General features: G+C 47.5%; 1 protein-coding gene across 2 annotated transcripts in view; it reads left to right on the plus strand.

Annotated features, from left to right (window-relative positions):
- Positions 1–19,559, plus strand: part of LOC100091835 (inter-alpha-trypsin inhibitor heavy chain H3) — a 53,348-nt gene that overhangs the window by 32,663 nt on the left and 1,126 nt on the right. For both annotated transcript variants that reach the window (XM_029050677.2, XM_029050678.2), the window contains 7 exons: positions 1,605–1,625; positions 7,617–7,661; positions 8,616–8,669; positions 10,879–10,932; positions 16,604–16,717; positions 17,634–17,835; positions 19,289–19,461. In XM_029050677.2, coding sequence (XP_028906510.1) covers positions 1,605–1,625; positions 7,617–7,661; positions 8,616–8,669; positions 10,879–10,932; positions 16,604–16,717; positions 17,634–17,835; positions 19,289–19,461 — 663 coding nt within the window. The remainder of the gene's footprint in view (positions 1–1,604; positions 1,626–7,616; positions 7,662–8,615; positions 8,670–10,878; positions 10,933–16,603; positions 16,718–17,633; positions 17,836–19,288; positions 19,462–19,559) is intronic.

Here is a 19,559-nt window from a genome sequence, read left to right on the forward strand (position 1 = left end):
GCCCACAGTGAGCTTACGGTCTAGAGGGGGAGACAGACATTAATATAAATAAATTATGGGTAGGTACATAAGTGCTGTGGGGCTTGAGGGTGGAGTGAACATTCTAGTTCAAGGATGATGCAGGAGTGGGAGAAGAGGAAATGAGGCCTTAGTCGGGGAAGGCCTCTTGGCAGATTTAATAAATCTTTGAAGGTGGGGAGAGTGATTGTCTGTCGGATACGAAGAGGAATGGCATTTTCGGCCAGAGGCGGGATGTGGGCGAGAGGTCGGCGGTGAGATAGACGAGATCGAGGTATAGTAGGTAGGTTGGCATTAGAGGAGCAAAGTGTGCAGGCTGGGTTGTAGTAGGAGATCAGGGAGTTAAGGTAGGAGTGAGCAAGGTGACTGAATGCTTCAAAGCCGACGGTAAGGAGTGTCTGTTTGATGTGCAGGTGGATGGGCGATCATTGCAGTTGCTTGAGGAGGGGGGAAACGTGGACTGAACGGTTTTGTAGAAAAGCTCCAAGACGTACAACCAGCCTTGCAGCCAATCGCACTGCCTGAGTGTGCCTTTTAGCTGATCCTAGGGCAAGGTGGCAAGGTTAGAGACCTGCACACCAACAACCGCTACCCAACTAGCGGCAGGGTGGTGCACTGGGTAATAGGGTTAGGAATGCTGTGGAATCTGATAGCTGCTACTGCTGCTCCCTTTTTCCCTCCTCCTCCCTCCTCCTACTGGCACCTACTTCTCCCTCCCCCTGTGGCAAAGATGCCAGCTGGGTCTGCCAAACTTGGTTTCCAGTCAGGTGGGTAGTCTGAGGGTGAGGGTTGAATACGAACACAAGCTATAGTAGCTGTGTACATCTTGACTCAGACAGCCACCTCTATTCTTATGTGCATATATGTTACTGTATTAGTACACAGACACATATAATATATCATTTTGGGGGGAGGTTTGTTAAGGACTTACTATAGGCCAGGTACTGTCCTAAGCCCTGGGGCAGATACAAGCTAATCAGGTTGGACCCAGTTCATGTCCCACATGAGTCTCACTATCTTAATCCCCAGTTTACAGATGAGGGAACTGAGGCATAGAGGAGTTAAGGAGTTAAGAAGTTAAGGAGTTAAGTGACTTTGTTAAAGACTTACTATGTGCCAGACACTGTTCTAAGCGCTGGGGTAGATACAAGCTATCAGTTTGGATGCAGTTCATGTCCCACATGGGGCTCACCATCTTAAACCCCACTTTACAGATGAGGGATCTGAGGCACAGAGCAATTAAGTAACTTGCCTGAAGCCACACAGCAGACGAGTGGCGGAGCAGGGATTAGAACTCAGGTCCTTCTGACTTCCAGGATCATGCTCTATCTATTAGGCCACACTGCCTCTCATCTATATTATATTATACAATAGATTAATATATTATAATGCATTATGATATTAATAATGATGATGGCATTTGTTAAGCACTTACTAAGTGCTAAGCACTATTCTAAGCGCTGGATTTGTATATTACAAATATAATATAGATGAGAAGTAGTGTTATATTTATACATCTATCTATGTATGGATAAAATGCTCTGGAAGTTTCTTGATATCTGAATTCTGTTTCATTTCATTCACAGTAAAAGCCAAGGCACCAAAAAGTAAGTAATTTTTTGACTTCCAGGCCTGGGCTCTTTCCATTAAGCCACTCCCTTTCCCTCCACCGCTCTCGCTCCACTAACCCACAGCCCTGGATCACCTCCTCTGTCTGCCTCCTACGCTCCTATGCTCGAGCTGCTGAGCGCTCCTGGTGAAAGTCCAAGCACCAAGCCGACCTTACACACTTCAAATTTATCCTTTCCTGCCTTAACTCTGCCCTCTCCTCCGCCAGGCAGAACTTCTTCTCCTCCCTCATCGACACCCATGCCCGTCACCCCCGCCGATTGTTCCGGACCTTTAACTCTCTCCTTAGGCTCCCTGTTCCTCCCCCTCCCCCATCTCTCACCCCCAATGATCTGGCCACCTATTTCCTCACGAAAATCAACACAATCAGGTCTGAGCTCCCCAAAGTCACCCCTCCGCCTCTCCCCTTCCCCCCACCAACCCTCTCCCCTACTTTCCCATCCTTCCCTGCAGTATCCTCAGAGGAGATCTCCTCCCTCCTCGCAAGTGCCACCCCCTCCACCTGCGCCTCGGACCCCATTCCCTCTCACCTTATTAAAACCATCGCCCCTGCCCTCCTCCCTTCCTTAACTTCTATTTTTAACCACTCAATCTCCAATGGCTCCTTCCCCTCTGCCTTCAAACATGCCCACGTCTCCCCCATCCTAAAAAAACCCGCTCTCGACCCCACTTCCCCCTCCAGTTATCGCCCTATCTCTCTACTACCCTTCCTTTCCAAAATCCTAGAACGAGTCGTCTACAATCGATGCTTAGAATTCCTTAACTCCCATTCTCTCCTAGACCCCCTCCAATATGGCTTCCGTCCCCTCCACTCTACCGAGACTGCTCTCTCTAAGGTCACCCATGACCTCCTTCTTGCCAAATCCAATGGCTCCTACTCCATTCTAATCCTCCTTGACCTCTCTGCTGCCTTTGACGCTGTTGACCATCCCCTCCTCCTCCATACCTTATTTCACCTTGGCTTCACGGACTCCGTCCTCTCCTGGTTCTCCACTTACCTCTCTGGCCGGTCATTCTCGGTCTCCTTCGCTGGCGCCTCCTCCCCCTCCCATCCTTTAACTGTTGGAGGTCCTCAAGGGTCAGTTCTTGGCCCTCTTCTGTTCTCCATTTACACTCACTCCCTCGGTGAACTCATTCGCTCTCACGGCTTCGACTACCATCTCTACGCAGATGACACGCAGATCTACATCTCCGCCCCTGTCCTCTCCCCCTCCCTTCAGGCTCGCATCTCCTCCTGCCTCCGGGACGTCTCCACCTGGATGTCGACCCGCCACCTAAAACTCAACATGAGCAAGACTGAGCTCCTCATCTTCCCTCCCAAACCCGGACCTCTCCCAGACTTCTCTATCACCTTGGATGGCACGACCATCCTTCCTGTCTCTCAGGCCCGCAATCTCGGTGTCATCCTTGACTAGTCTCTCTCGTTCACCCCACACATCCTATCCGTTACCGAGACCTGCTGGTTTCACCTTTACAATATCGCCAAGATCCGCCCTTTCCTCTCCACCCAAACGGCTACCTTACTGCTACGGGCTCTCGTTATATCCCGGCTAGACTACTGTGTCAGCCTTCTCTCTGACCTCCCTTCCTCCTCTCTCACCCCACTCCAGTCTATTCTTCACTCCGCTGCCTGGCTCATCTTCCTGCAGAAACGATCTGGGCATGTCACTCCCCTTCTTAAACAACTCCAGTGGTTGCCTATCAACCTCCGCTCCAAACAAAAACTCCTCACTCTAGGCTTCAAGGCTCTCCATCACCTTGCCCCTTCCTACCTCTCCTCCCTTCTCTCTTTCTACAGCCCACCCCGCACGCTCCGCTCCTCCGCCGCCCACCTCCTCACCGTCCCTCGGTCTCGCCTATCCCGCCGTCGACCCCCGGGCCACGTCCTCCCGCGGTCCCGGAACGCCCTCCCTCCTCACCTCCGCCAAACTGATTCTCTTCCCCTCTTCAAAACCCTACTTAAAACTCACCTCCTCCAAGAGGCCTTCCCAGACTGAGCTCCTCTTCTCCCTCTACTCCCTCTACCACTCCCCCTTCACCTCTCCGCAGCTAAACCCTCTTTTCCCCCCTTTCCCTCTGCTCCTCCCCCTCTCCCTTCCCATCCCCTCAGCACTGTACTCGTCCGCTCAACTGTATATATTTTCATTACCCTATTTATTTTGTTAATGAAATGTACATCGCCTCGATTCTATTTAGTTGCCATTGTTTTTACGAGATGTTCTTCCCCTTGACTCTATTTATTGCCATCGTTCTTGTCTGTCTGTCTCCCCCGATTAGACTGTAAGCCTGTCAAACGGCAGGGACTGTCTCTATCTGTTGCCGACTTGTTCATTCCAAGCGCTTAATACAGTGCTCTGCACATAGTAAGCGCTCAATAAATACTATTGAATGAATGAATGAATGAACACTCTGCTTCTCATCTCAACTTTCTGCCTTTCATCCTTTTCTCGTGGCTGTTTCTTAAGGCTTGGTTCTGGGTCCCCGACCCTTTCGGCTGTACGCTTACTGACTCGAGGGGCTCATCCACTCACATTGCTTCAGCCATCATCCCTACGTGGACGAATGCAAAACCTACCTCTCTGGCCATGACCTCGCCTCTAACCTTCAATCCTGCATTTCAACTGGCCTCTGGGACAGCTCCACTTGTATGTCCCGCTGACCCCTCAAACTCAGTATTTCTAAAATAGAACTACTCATCTTCCCCTCTAAATCCACTCCTCTCCCTAACTTTCCCATCACCACCCTCTACCCTGTCCCAGGAGTGCACGACCCTCAGTGTCATCCTGGACTCCTTGCTGTCTCTCAGTATTCAAACTACTGCCAGATCTTGTCAGTTTTTCCTTCATAACAGCTCCCAGATCTGCCCCTTCCCCTCCACCCAAAAACCTATCACCCTGGTCCAAGCTCTGGTTCTATCACGGCTAGACTACTGTATTAGTCTTCTCACTGGTCTTCCTGCCTCCAACTTCTCCCCTCTCTGATCTCTCCTACACAGATCATCTGTTTGGAGAGTCACAGTGATGCCTGTTTACTTGTTTTGATGTCTGTCTCCCCCCCTTTTAGACTGTGAGCCCATTGTGGGCAGGGTTTGCCTCTCTTTGTTGCTGAATTGTACTTTCCAAGTGCTTAGTATAGTGCTCTGCGCACAGTAAGTGCTCAATAAATACGACAATGAATGAATGAATTTCTCCTCTCCTAAAAACCCTCCTGTGGTTTCCCATGTCCCTCTGAGTCAAGCTACAATTTCTTACACTCAGCTTTGAGACTCTCCACCAACTTGCCTTATCTTGGAGAAGCAGTGTGGCTCAGTGGAAAGAGCACGGGCTTTGGAGTCAGAGGTCATGGGTTCGAATCCCAGCTCGGCCACTTGTCAGCTGTGTGACTGTGGGCAAGTCACTTAACTTCTCTGCGCCTCAGTTACCTCATCTGTAAAATGGGGATTAAGACTGTGAGCCCCACGTGGGACAAGCTGATTCCGCTGTGTCTACCCCAGCGCTTAGAACAGTGCTCTGCACATAGTAAGCGCTTAACAAATACCAACATTATTATTATTATTGTATATCTGCTCTCTTTCCCTGCTACTCCCCAGCTTGCTTTTGTCATTCCCCTCAAGCTAACCTCACACTTCTCCCGGTTCCATCTCCTCACTCATGCTGTTCTCCTGGCCCAGAACTCCCTTTCTCCTCAAATCTAACTGACCACAGTTCCCACCACCCCATTCAAAGCCCTCTTAAAATCCCACTTCCTCCAACATGCTTTCTCTTAGTTCACAGCACCCTAAAGTGTACAAACCCAACAGCCATTTCCAGTCCTTAGATACTTCTCTTTATCCACCCTCAACCCCTTTGTATTAAGCTCGTATCTCCTCCTGCCTCCAGGACGTCTCCACCTGGATGTCCGCCCGCCACCTAAAACTCAACATGTCCAAAACTGAGCTCCTTATCTTCCCTCCCAAGCCCCGTCCTCTTCCTGACTTCCCCGTCACTTGGTGTCATCCTTGACTTGGCTCTCTCATTCACCCCACACATCCAATCCGTCACCAAGGCCTGCCAGTCTCACCTGCACAATATCGCCAAGATCTGCCCTTTCCTCTCCATCCAAATGGCTATCTTACTGCTACAGGCTCTCATAATATCCTGGCTGGATTATTGTGTCAGCCTTCTCTCTGATCTCCCTCCCTCCTGTCTCTCCCCGCTCCAGTCTATTCTTCATTCCGCTGCCCGGATCATCTTCCTGCAGAAACGCTCTGGGCATGTCACTCCCCTTCTTAAAACCTCCAGTGGTTGCCTATCAACCTCCACACGAAACAAAAACTTCTCACTTTGGGCTTCAAGGCTCTCCATCCCCTTGCCCCCTCCTACCTCCCCTCCCTTCTCTCTTTCTACTGCCCACCCCGCACGCTCCGCTCCTCTGTCGCTCACCTCCTCACCATCCCCCATTCACGCCTATCCCGCCGTCAATCCCTGGCCTAAGTCCTCCCTCCGTCCTGGAATGCCCTCCCTCCTCACCTCCGCCAAACTAACTCTTTTCCCCACTTCAAAGCCCTACTGAGAGCTCACCTCCTCCAAGAGGCCTTCCCAGACTGAGCCTCCCCTTTTCCCTCTGCTCCCTCTGCTGCCTCTCTGCCCCCCCTTCACCTCCCCTCAGCTAAGCTCCCTTTCCCCCCTTTTCCTCTGCTCCTCCCCCTCTCCCTTCCCCTCCCCTCAGCACTGTGTTCATTTGTATACATTTTTATTACCCTATTTATTTTGTTAATGAGGTGTATTCTATTTATTCTATTGATTCTATTTATTGCGATTAAGTTGTCTTGTTTTTGTCCGTCTGTCTCCCCCCGATTAGACTGTAAGCCCGTCAATGGGTAGGGACTGTCTCTATCTGTTGCCAAATTGCACATTCCAAGCGCTTAGTACAGTGCTCTGCACATAGTAAGCGCTCAATAAATACTATTGAATGAATAAATATTATTCTATTGTCCATTCAGTTACCTACTATGATTACTTGATTTGTAAATAATTTTATGTTTCCCTTTGCCCCTGCTGCCCCTTGGAGCATAAGCCACATAAATAATAATAATCATAATTAATAATAATTATGGTACTTGTTAAGTGCTTACCATGTGCCAAGCACTGTTCTAAGAACTGGGGTAGAGGGAAGTTAATCAGGTTGGATACAGTCCTTGTCCCACAGGGGGCTCACAGTCTCAATCCCCATTTTCCAGGTGAGGTCATTGAGGCCCAGAGAAGTGAATAATAATAATTAATAATTTTGGGTATTTGTTAAGCGCTTACTTTGTACTGAGCACTGTTCTGAGCGCTGGGGTAGATAGAGGGTAATCAGGTTGTCTCACGTGGGGCTCACAGTCTTAATCCCCATTTTACAGATGAGGTAACTGAGGCACCGAGAAGTTAAGTGACTTGCCCAAGGTCACACAGCTGACAAGTGGTGGAGCTGGGATTAGAATCCAGGTCCTTTTGACTCCCAGGCCCAAGCTTTATCCACTAACCCATGCTGTGTCTGGGGGAAGGAAATTGAGATACTCTAGATAACCTGTGAATACAGCAAATCCCAGGCCCAGAGCCCTTTTCTTTTAACATGGGCCCAAAGGTCAAAGGACCTGGGCTCTAACCCCGGCTCTGCCAATTTTCTGCTGTGTCCTTGGGCAAATCACTTAACTTATCTGTGCCTCAATTTCCTCAAATATAAAATGGGGATGCAATACCTGTTCTCCCTCCTCCTTAAACTATGACCCCATATGGGACAGGGACTGCGTCCAAACTGATTAACCTGTATCTATCGCATTGCTTAGTAGAGTGCTTGACACCTAGTAAGCACTTAATAAATGCCACAATTATTACTATCACTAAGCCTGCCCTGGCTCCACTCCACTATTACCAACAGTCCTTGACACATAGAAAGTACTTAAATACCAAAATAAATTTTAAAAAAACTTTCTTTTTTCTTTCATATAGAAATAGTCCTTCCAGCTCAATATACTCTTCACCATGTTGCTAAGGGTAAGATTGTGTGGATTTCATATAATCTTCTGAACTAAATGTTGATCTGGAATATCAATCAGCGGTATTTATTGAGCATTTACTGTGTGCAGAGCATACAGTCTATAGGGAAAAAGTTAGACGAGCCTATTGAAAGTCTCTGAGTTCCCAACCAATTACTCTAGAATTTTTCATGAGTTACATTTTTACAGTCCAAAAGTTCCCATGAAATATTAAGCTATTTTTGAGCACCTCCCCACTTTTTAGTTTCTGTTCTCTGTCTGGGGGCTAATGCCTCCATTACAATCCTCTAGACCGTAAGCTCACTGTGGGCAGGGAGTGTGTTTACCAATTCTGCTACCTTGTACTCTTCCAAGCTCTGCACATAGTAAGGGCTCAATAAATGTCAGTGATCAATTGATTTCTGCTCCACCTACCACAAATCCCCTTAACGCCCCCCAGTATCTCTTGGCCAGGCGGAGTCCAGGCTGGAAGAAGGGCGGGGAATAGGGGACCCCCTCAAAAAACAGGATACTTGCCTGCTATTTTATCGGTGACTGAAGTGTGACTCAAAAGCAGCTGTGCTGTGGGGGAAGTTGAAGAGGCAGTGGTTCCCTGACAGATTGGCACATTTTGCGGGGCCTCATTTTCAGTCTCCGGTTACACAGTTTGACTGGGCAGCTATCAGTAAGGCTGGTGTGGCTATCGTCATCACCGTTTTCAGTTTTCCATTCCTGAGTTTTTCTGGGACATGTTGTTCTAGAAACACAGTCAGATTTGTGGATACTCTCCCTGGGAGAGAGACCCCTCCATTCACGTCCCCCTTCATCTTCTCCACTTTCCCACCTCAGGCCCCATAGCACACTGGAAATGATTCTATTAATAATAATGATCATAATTTGCTAAGCCCTTACTGTGTGCAAAGCACTGTTGAGTTCCAAATTCTTTTAACAATTTTCTTTTCTTTCTATGCAGGAAGAAAGCCCTCGCCCTCCCAACCGTCAAAAACTCCAGACCATATCATTAGTGGTAAGGTTGTTTTTCTTTTTCTAAATTGTATTTGTTAAGCGCTTAACACGTGCCAGACACTGTACTAAGCACTGCAGTTAGATACAGGGTAATCAGGTTGAACACAGTCCCTGTCCCACGTGGGGCTCACGGTCTCAATCCCCATTTTACAGATGAGGGAACTGGGGCAGAGAAAAGTGAAGTGACTTGACCAAGGTCACACAGCAGACAAGTAGTGGAGCTGGGATTCGAATCCAGATCCTCCTGACTCCCTGGCCCACGTTCCAGCCATTAGACCATGCTGCTTTTCGCAGCGTGTTTGAATTTCACAGGACATTCTGAGGGAGATCATTTTGATCTGGGCATTTCTGACTGCAGTAAGCCACGGGGCCCAGGGCGATGACAGAATGGTATCGCCACTTTGCGAGACCGCTTGTGGGGTGAGCCCAGTCCCTAGCTCCGTGTCATTACCCCCGGGGACCACTCCGGACAATGCAAGCCCCACATCTGGGCCTAGAGGCCTTCAGTGAGGCACTGCCTTGGAGTCAGTGGTTGTAGGTGGGGGGTGTTAGGTAGGCAAGCGAGGCAGAAACCCAAACTCTGGCTTGAACCGATTGCAGGAACCTGCACTGGTCCCAAAGCAGCACTGCCACTAAAACTGGACAACACTCCAGCCAGTTCTTGCTAGAAATCAGTTTTTCCCTGTGGTCGGGGGAGGCCTCACACCATCATCATCCTCAGAGAAGCAGCGTGGCTCAGGGGAAAGAGCACGGGCTTGGGAGTCAGAGGTCATAGGTTCGAATCCAGGCTCGGCCACTTGTCAGCTGTGTGACTGTGGGCAAGTCACTTCACTTCTCTGTGCCTCAGTTACCTCATCTGTAAAATGGAGATTAACTGTGAGCCTCACGGAACAACCTGATTACCCTGTATCCACCCCAGCGCTTAGAACAGTGCTGGGCACATAGTAAGCGCTTAACAAATACCAACATTATTATGTCTGCTCTAGCCTGGGCCTGAGTTCCCACCTCAGTTGTCCAGCTTCCCTCTACCCCAGGGCAGCACTGCCTCTTGGCATGAACACTTGTCTAAGCCAGAGTAGTCTGCAGAGGTGACAGCACCAGGAGCTACAGCTGGTTCATTCAACGGTATTTATTGAGCGCTTACTATTCAATTCAATTCAATTCAATAGTATTTATTGAGCGCTTATTATGTGCAGAGCACTGTACTAAGCACTTGGAATGAACAAGTCGGCAACAGATAGAGACCATCCCTGCCGTTTGACGGGCTTACGGTCTAATTGGGGGAGACGGACAGACAAGAACAATGGCAATAAATAGAGTCAGGGGGAAGAACATCTCATAAAAACAATGGCAACTAAATAGAATCAAGGCGATGTACATTTCATTAATAAATAGGGTAATGAAAATATATACAGTTGAGCGGACGAGTACAGTGCTGAGGGGATGGGAAGGGAGAGGGGGAGGAGCAGAGGGAGATGGGGGGAAAAGAGGGTTAAGCTGCGGAGGGGGGGGGCGGTAGAAGGAGTAGAGGGAGAAGAGGAGCTCAGTCTGTGAAGGCCTCTTGGAGGAGGTGAGTTTTAAGTAGGGTTTTGAAGAGGGGAAGAGAATCAGTTTTGGAATGAACAAGTTGGCAACAGATAGAGACAGTCCCTGCCGTTTGACGGGCTTACAGTCTAATCGGGGGAATCCAGTCTGACCCAATCAGGACTTTTACTTGTTTGTCAGATCTGCACTTAAGCCCGTTGTCCTGACAGAAGGCAGGCGAGTGGCCGGGGCAGATGGGGAATGGGAGGAGAAGGGAAATCACTTGTGTGCGTGGGCTTCTTATGTGATGCTGTTCGGGAGCTGAGGACACGCCTGGGCAGTTTGGGGTCTCCCAGACTACAGTAATAATAATAATAATAACAATAATAATTATGGCATCAGTTAAGTGCTTACTATGTGCCAGGCACTGTTCAAAGCACTGGGGTAGATACAAGATAATTGGGTTGGATGCAATTCCTGCCCCACATGGGACAGATGAGGGAAGTGAAGCACAGTGAAGTGACTTGCCCAAGGTCACACAGCAGACAAGGCATAGGGCTTGGATCGGCTCTTCCAGCGTGGCCGGATGGACAGAGGATCCATGATGATGCATTTGCTAAGCGCTTACTATGTGCGAAGCACTGTTGAATTCCAACTTATAACAATTTTCTTTTCTTTCTATGCAGAGGTAAAGCCCTCGACCTCCCAATTGTCAAAAACTCCAGACCATATCATGAGTGGTAAGGTTGTTTTTCTTTTTTAAAATCGTATTTGTTACGTGCTTAATACATGCCAGACACTGTACTAAGCACTGCGGTTCGATACGGGGTAATCAGGTTGGACAGAGACCCTGTCCCACATGGGGCTCACGGTCTCAATCCCCATTGAGGGCCTGGGAGTCAGAGGATCTATGTTCTAATCCCAGCTCCGCCACTTGTCTGCGGTGACCTTGGGCAAGTCACTTCACATGTCTGGTCCTCAGTTCCCTCATCTGTAAAATGGGGATTGAGTCTGTAAGCCCCATGTGGGACAGGGACAGTGTCCAACCTGATTTGCTTGTATCCATCCTAGTGCTCAGTACAGTGCCTGGCACATAGTAAGCGCTTAACAAATACCACAATTATTATTATCCTGGCCTGCACCTCAACTTTCTCTGTTCCATCTGTGGTGGTGATGTGGGGCCTTGTTTTCAGTCTGCCTGTCAGGAGAGGTGCCTTACATTAAAAGGTTCTCAATCATTCTCCCCACCTTCAAAGCCTTACTAATATCCATCTCCTCCAAAGACCTTCCCCAACTAAGCCTTCATTTCCACTACTCCCTCTCCCTTCTGTGGCACCTATGCACTTGGATCTGTACTTTTTATTATTATTAATAATAATGGTATTTAAGTGCTTAATCTATGTGCCAGACAGTGTACTAAGCACTGGGGTAGATATAAGCAAATCAGGTTGGCTCGATCATCAATCATCAATCAGTGGTATTTATCGAGTTCAGTGTACTGTACTAAGCACTTGGAAGAATACAATAAAGGTATTTCCAGGTCCCAAATACTCTAGAATTTTCCACAGAGTATTTCAAAACCCCCAAATTCCACAGTTAGTTAAAAAGCAGTAGCTGAATTGCTGCTTTCTAACCATAACTTTCTGATCTGCTCCCTCAACCACATCGTCTCATCTTCCAAAATTGCCTTCTGGCCCAATCAAGACTCCCAGTTTCTGAGCCTTCTCAAATATCCCAAACTCCCTAAGAACCCTCTTCTACTAGATGCACAGGTCCAAACCTTGAACACCACCCTCTCCACTAAACCCGATTCCTTTGCCCCCTTGTCCCTCCATTGCTCAGGCACTGTCCCTCTTCCAACTCCCTGTTCTATATCACCCCCACAGTCTGCTTTCTAGCTTCTGCACTCTGGCAGAAATCCCAAAAACTGACTGACCCCTGCCTCTACAAATTTACCCTCTTGTGCTGTAACTCTGCCCTTTCATCTTCAAAACAACCTACTAAGCCTCCTTTGCTGACTCTAACAACTACTCCAGAGCTTAAATTCCCTCTGTTTTTTAAAATGGTATTTTTTAAGCACCAGGCACTGTTCTAAGCGCTGGAGTAGAGGCAAGGTGATCAGGTTGGACACAGTCCCTGTCCCATGTGGGACTCGCAGTCTTAATCCCTATTTTACAGAAGGGAACTGAGACACCGAGGAAGTGAAGTGACTTGCCCAAGGTCACCCAGGAGATAAGTGGCAGAGCCAGGACTAGAATCCAGGTCCTTCTGACTCCCAGGCCCTTGCTCTATCCACTAGGCCACGCTGCTTCTTCCCTCCTGAAGGCTCCAGCGTCCCCCTTCCTCTCTAAAACCTCGCCAATCCTGGATTAACTCACTAATTTGCTGTCAAGATAAAAAAGGAGATAAATACCACTGCCTGAGGCCATCAGATGTGAACTTCCCCAAGGGCTACATTGTATTGTACTCTCCCTAGTGTTTGGTACAGTGCTCTGCACATGGTAAGCACTCAATAAATACCTTTGATTGATTGATTGATTCACCTACTCAAGGCTCTCCTGTCCTCAAATCAGCTTTTTCCTCCTTCCCAGCTGTCACCCAAGATGAGGTCTCTTACCTGCTCTTAAAATCTAACCCCTCTATGCCTGGGATTCCAAACCCTCTCATTTCTTAAATAATAATGGTATTTATTAAGCGCTTACTCTGTGCCAAACACGGTGCTAAACACTGGGGTAGATACAAGATAATCAAGGCAGACACAGTCCCTGTCCCACATGGACATGAGAAGCAGCATGGCCTACTGGATAGAGAATGGGCTTGGAGTCAGAAGGACCTAGGTGGTAATCCCGGCTCTGCCACTTGTCTGCTGTGTGACTTTGGGCAAGTCACTTAATTTCTCTGTGCCTCAGTTATCTCATCTGTAAAATAGGGATTAAGACTATGAGCCCCTCATAGGGCAGGGACCGTCTCCAACCTGATTAATTTCTTTCTACCCCAGTGCTTAGAACAGTGCCTGGCACATAGCGAGTTCTTCATAAAACCATTATTATTATTATCATTGTTATCACACGGGGCTCACAGTCTAAGGGGAAGGAACAGGTATTGAATCCTCATTTTATAGATGAGGAAACTGAGTCCCAGAGAAAGTCACACAGCAAGTAAATGGCAGAACTAGGATCAGAGCCCAGATCTTCTGATTCCTAGGCCCCTGCTGTTTCCACTAGACCATACTGCTTTGACCCTCCTCCACTCTCTCTTCGCTATCTTCACCCTCTCACCTTTCTCTGGCTCCTTCTCCTCTGCCTCCACACAAGCTCAAGTCTCCCCATGCTGGAATTATTATAATATTATTATTATTGTTATTCCCATTTTTCAACCCCAGTATGCCTTCCAGCTAGAGCCCCATCTCACTGTCCCTGTTGCTGTCCAAACTCATTGAACAGGCTGAATATACCCACTGCCTTCACTTCCTCACCACAGTTTCTCTTCTCGGCCCCTTGGCTTGACTGTACTGAGACTGCACTTGAGGTCTCCAATAACCTCTTTCTGGTTAAAGCTAATAGGCTCTAGGAGAAGCAGCATAATCTAGTGGATAGAGCATGGGCCTGGGAGTCAAAAGGTCATGGGTTCTAATCCCAGCTCTACCACTTGTCTTCTATGTAACCTTAGGCAAATCACTTCACTTCTCTGTACCTCAGTTCCCTCATCTGTAAAATGGGGATTAAGACTGTGAGCCCTATGTGGGACAGGGACTGTGTCCAACCTGATTACTTTGTATCTACCCCAGAGCGTAGAACAGCGCCTGGCACATAGTAAGTGCTTAACAAATACCAGTGGAAAGCTCATGGGCTTGGGAGTCAGAGGTCATGGGTTCAAACCCCAGCTCTGCCACTTGCCAGCTGTGTGACTATGGGCAAGTCACTTAACTTCTCTGTGCCTTAGTGACCTCATCTGTAAAATGGGGATTAACTGTGAGCCTCACGTGGGACAACCTGATTACCCTGTATCTACCCCAACGCTTAGAACAGTGCTCTGCACATAGTAAGCGCTTAACAAATACCAACATTATTATTATTATTACTCTATCCTAATTCCCTTCTACTTCTCCTCTATCTTTGACACTGCTGACCACTCCCTCCACCTAGGTACATTCTCCAGACTTGGTTTTACTGACACCATTCTCTCCAGGTTCTTCTTGTGACCTTTCTGACTGCTTCTTCTCAGCTTCCTTGGCTTCATTCCTAGCCCTAGCCTTTTAAACGAGGGCGTCTCCCAAGGCTCTTTCTGGGGCTGTCTCTACTTTTCTTGCTCCACATTCCATTCTCTGGAGAAGCCCATCTGTTTACACGGTTTCAGCTCTCATCTCTAATGTATGTTCCCAAGCACCTAGTACAATGCTCTGTACAAAGAGCCCGGGCTTTGGAGTCAGAGGTCATGAGTTCGAATCCCCGCTCTGCCACTTGTCAGCTGTGTGACTATGGGCAAGTCACTTCACTTCTCTGTGCCTCAGTTCCCTCATCTGTAAAATGGGGATTAAGACTGTGAGCCCCACGTGGGACAACCTGATTCCCCTGTGTCTACCCCAGCGCTTAGAACAGTGCTCTGCACATGGTAAGCGCTTAACAAATACCAACATTATTATAGTTGGCACTCAATAAATGCTGTTGATGATGATGGTGTAAATGTTGCCTGTCAGCTTGTTGTGGGCAGGAAGCGTGTCTACCAACTCTGTTGTACTGCACTCTCCCAAGTGCTCAGTACAGTGCTCTGCACACCGTAAGCACTCAGTAAATCCCGCTGATTGATTGAGCTCTATTTCTGAAGTCCCACTGCTGTTCCTGCTCTCTGCCTGAGGTCCAAAGCCACAGAGTTTGCTTCATTACTTTGCCAAGTTTTCTCTCTTATCCGTCTTTCCTCCTCTGTACTCCGTTGTCTCTCTTCCTCTACTCCGTGAGCTCACGGTGGGCAGGGAACGTGACTACCAACTCTGTTGTCTTGTACATTACCAAACACCTAAGTACAGTGCTCTGCACAAAGTAAGCACTGGGTAAATTCCTCTGCTTTTAAAAAACCCTGACATCTCTTTTCCCCTTTCCCTACATAGGGGTGCCCTCTCTCTTTCCTTTCCTCTTTCCCCCAGCCCTCTTTCTCCCCTCTCCCTGACCTTTTCTAGACACAGTCTTCTCTCAGAACAGTGAGCTTGACAGGCTTAGCATATTTATAAGGCCTGACTTTAACTGTAACTAGTTGTAAACATTCAATTTAGGTATTGTTTCAGAGACCCCTTTTACGGGGATGACTTCCAGCCTAGTTTCATCCTTTGCTCTTTTCTTAGTGGAGAGACCCTGAATGACACAAATGTCCTCAGAGGATTTGACTTTGAATTGCCATTTAGTCAAAACAACACACACAAGTGTGTTGGTGCAAAATTGGGGCAGTTGTGGGAATCGGGAAATCAGGTTCTGGTACTGGCTGTGCCATGGGTCTGTTGGGTGATTTTGGTGTGGCCAAGTGGAAAGAACCCAGAACTGGGAGTTAGGACACCTGAGTTCTAATCCCTGCTCAGCCGCTAGCCTATTGTGTGACCTTGGGCAATTCATTTAACTTCTCCTTGCTCAGCTTCCTCATCTGTAAAATGGGGATTGTGACTGTGAGCCTCCCTGTGGGAAAAGGGCTTATCATAGTGGTTAGCACTTAGTAAGCATTTAAAAGTAACATTATTAATATTTTTTATCTTGGGAAAGTCACTGTACCCTAGTTTCCTCATCTTTAAAATGGGGATAACAAATACCCACCTCTTCCTAATTACACGGATGTTGTGAGGACAAAATGATGTCAAAGTGCTTTGGAAAATAAAAGTACTATTCAATTTTAAAGTATAATTATTACTAAATGTGTCAATCAGTGGTTTATTGACTGTACCAGAATGTCCAAGAATAGACCATCTCATTCAGTCAGTACTAATTATTGAGCATCTACTATGTTTCTAGCTTTGGATCCGTTTGGCCTCTAGCTCTTACTGTAATATAATTTTGCACTTATTTTAATTCTGACCATCTCTTATTAGGACCTAGATTTCTCCAAGAAGATTCCTGCCACTTAAACCAGGTTCCAAGAATGGATAGTCTGAATTAGAAGTCCCTCATTCAAAGGGCCCAAGATAGAAATGTTAAGCAGTAGTAACTCCTCCCCAAGCCAAATCTCCACCACCAATATCGAACATGACCACCAGAGCCCAACCACCTCGTTGCAGCCTCGCTCCCACCCCTCGATTCCCAGCAATGGGATCTTGGCTGGCTCGCTGATCTCTCACTGTTCCAACCCCTTCCCTCTCTCCCCACCACACACACCCCACTCTCTGGAGCCTGGCCTCTCTGAGATACCTCATGGGAGATCGTAATGTGCTTGCAGTTGACGAAGATCCCCACTTCATCATCCGAGTGCCGGACAAAGAAGACGCCCTTTGTTTCAATATCAATGAAGAGCCGGGAGTGGTTTTAAACCTCCTCAGAGACCCAGGCACAGGTGAGTGTTCCGTGGGGTTTCTCCCTTTTTGAGACAGCTGCCTTTGCCCCAGGATATATGCTGAGGGCTTCCCAAAAGATTAGGGGGAGAGGTGGGGACGGCCTGGGAGAAAACACTGGCTCTTTGGAAATCTGCCTTGGCCCTTCACAGCCCATAAAGGGTTTCTAGCTTAGCAGCAAAATAGAGTGGACCAGACATAGCCACTGATGTCAGTGAAAAGCACTGTAACACAGCCAAGGTGGAGGTCAACACTGCTGGAAGGATTAAATGATCCAGACTGCACCAGGCAGCACTGAAGTGATTACCTCATTTTCAACCTCTATTTTCTCTACTTTTTGCAATCTCTTTCCTCCTTAACCCTTGTCCCTTTGACTATTTCATTGTAAAACTCCCTGTGGGCAAGCATTGTGTCCACCACCGCTGTTATATTGTATTCTCCCAATAACTTGATACAGTGCTCTGTACACAGTGAGCGTTCAATAAATAACACTGAGTGTTTGGCCCTATCTTTGGTTTTTCTCTCTCTCTATTTCTCTCTCAGCATGGATACAGAAGGATGATGATAAATAACATACCAGGTGCCAAAAGATCAGGACCAGATGAAGTTTCTAAAGCTCTCTAAAGCTTAGGTCCCTGTCAATGAGTCAATCAATGGTATTTATTGAGCACTTACTGTGTGCAGAGCACCATACCAAGCGTTTGGGGAGTACAATATAACCATATAACAGACACATTCCCCGCCCACAACGATCTTACCGTCTACAGAGGACAATGACCGAGAGCTTCCCTCAATCCAGTGTGGTTTAGGACCCCGTCTGATGGTCATTCCCGGGGAAATGCAGTACTTTCCATTGTTCACGGTCCAGTAGTGACCAGTATCCTGCTCAGAACTGCAGCTTGTTCTCTTTCTCTGTAGGAATCACAGTGAACGGACAGCTTATTGGGGAGCAGCTCAACAACAGTGCCAAGACAAAGAGCACATACTTGGGGAAACTCGGGATTGTGAACCAGGAAATGGATTTAAAATTAGAAGTGACTCCTCAGACCATCATCCTTCACTTTGGTCCCCGAAAGAGCATTTTCAGCTGGCTAGAGAGAGTGATGCTACGCCAGGGAGGGTAAAGCACAACTAAACTAAGGGAAAGAATACAGTTGTTTCATTCACAACCTGAGCCATTTCTTTACCATGTTTAGCAAATGCAAAGCCAATACCCAGCTTTGTTGGGTAGCAAGATCTTGTTCAGTTGTTGCTATGCTTTCTGTTTGAGAAGTAATAATAATAATGTTGGTATTTGTTAAGCGCTTACTATGTGCAGAGCACTGTTGTAAGCGCTGGGGTAGACACAGGGGAATCAGACTGTCCCATGTGAGGCTCACAATCTTAATCCCCATTTTACAGATGAGGTAACTGAGGCACAGAGAAGTTAAGTGACTTGCCCACAGTCACACAGCTGACAAGTGGCAGAGCCTGGATTTGAACCCATGACCTCTGACTCCAAAGCCCATGCTCTTTTCACTGAACCATGCTACTTCTCATAAGTAGAGTGGTCTAATGGCAAGAGCACGGGCCTGGAAGTCAGTGGGCCTGGGTTCTAATCCCAGCTCTGCCACTTGTCTGTGTGACCTTGGGCAAGTCACTTAGCTTCTCTGTGCCTCAGTTTTCTCATCTGTAAAATGGGGATTAAAACTGTGAGCCCCATGTGCAACAGGTACTGTGTCCAGCCTGATTATCTTGTATCTATCCCAGCGCTTACTACAGTGCCTGGCACATAAGTGTTTAACAAATACCACAAGTATTATTATTATTGTTATCATTATTATTAGTGTCACCCGCCCCTCCCTCCCCCCATAAATACAAGGTTTAGGCTAGTCCCAAGGTCAGTCCCAGAAGCAATCGTGCCTGGACACTTGCACCCATGAACAGAATCTCATCAGCTGCAGTGTGGTCTTTGAGCAACTCTACATCTAAACGAGGCCTCCAAATTGGCCACTCCAGCACCATGGGAACCCTGATGCACATTCCCACTTATCTCAGTGACTGCTCAGTCATCCGCCACTTATGTGCTGTGACCTTGGGCAAGTCACTTCACTTCTCTGGGCTTCATTTACTGGATCTGTAAAATGGGGATTAAGACCGTGAGCCCTATGGGGGACAGGGACTGTGTCCAACCCGATTACCTTGTACATAGTAAGTGCTTAGCAAGTACCATAATAATAAGAAGAAGTGTAAGGTGCCTGGGACAAGTGGTTTTCATAGCTGGTCTAAAAGGCCCTAGTAACTACTCCATAATGCTTGCTTAACTCAATGCTGGATACTCAGAGAAAACACCATATTATTGACAATGCTGGACACATTGCATTTTGTTTAATAAGTAACTGTGGTGGTGAAGATGATGTTTACCACACAGTGTGCAGGATCAAGTTGCAGCTGAAGAGAATTTAGAGAATCTGTTTTTTAAATTAGTGGCGCTAGCTACCGTATTCCTGCCCTGACTGAAAAACAGATGAGTTGAAGTGGCTTGAGGAAGGTGATTTTTCTGACTGGGATTAATCATTTACTTTCCCCTGCAGTGTGATTATGACAATTAACAGGAAAAGAAATCTGGTGCTATCGATGGGAGATGGCGCCACCTTCGTGGTGGTTCTACATAACGTGTGGAAGAAGAATCCTGTTCACCAGTCCTTCCTTGGGTTATATACTCTGGACAGTCACAAATTGTCTGAACAGACCCATGGGCTGTTAGGTAGGAGCCCATCTTTGACCTGTTGTTTTCGGGGGGTTGTTTTCACTGGAATGAAATGATCTTTGTACAAACAGCTGGTTCTGTACTCTTTCAACTGA

The sequence above is a fragment of the Ornithorhynchus anatinus genome, chromosome X1 (genome assembly GCF_004115215.2).
Source record: "Ornithorhynchus anatinus isolate Pmale09 chromosome X1, mOrnAna1.pri.v4, whole genome shotgun sequence".
In the NCBI taxonomy this organism is placed as follows: domain Eukaryota; kingdom Metazoa; phylum Chordata; class Mammalia; order Monotremata; family Ornithorhynchidae; genus Ornithorhynchus; species Ornithorhynchus anatinus.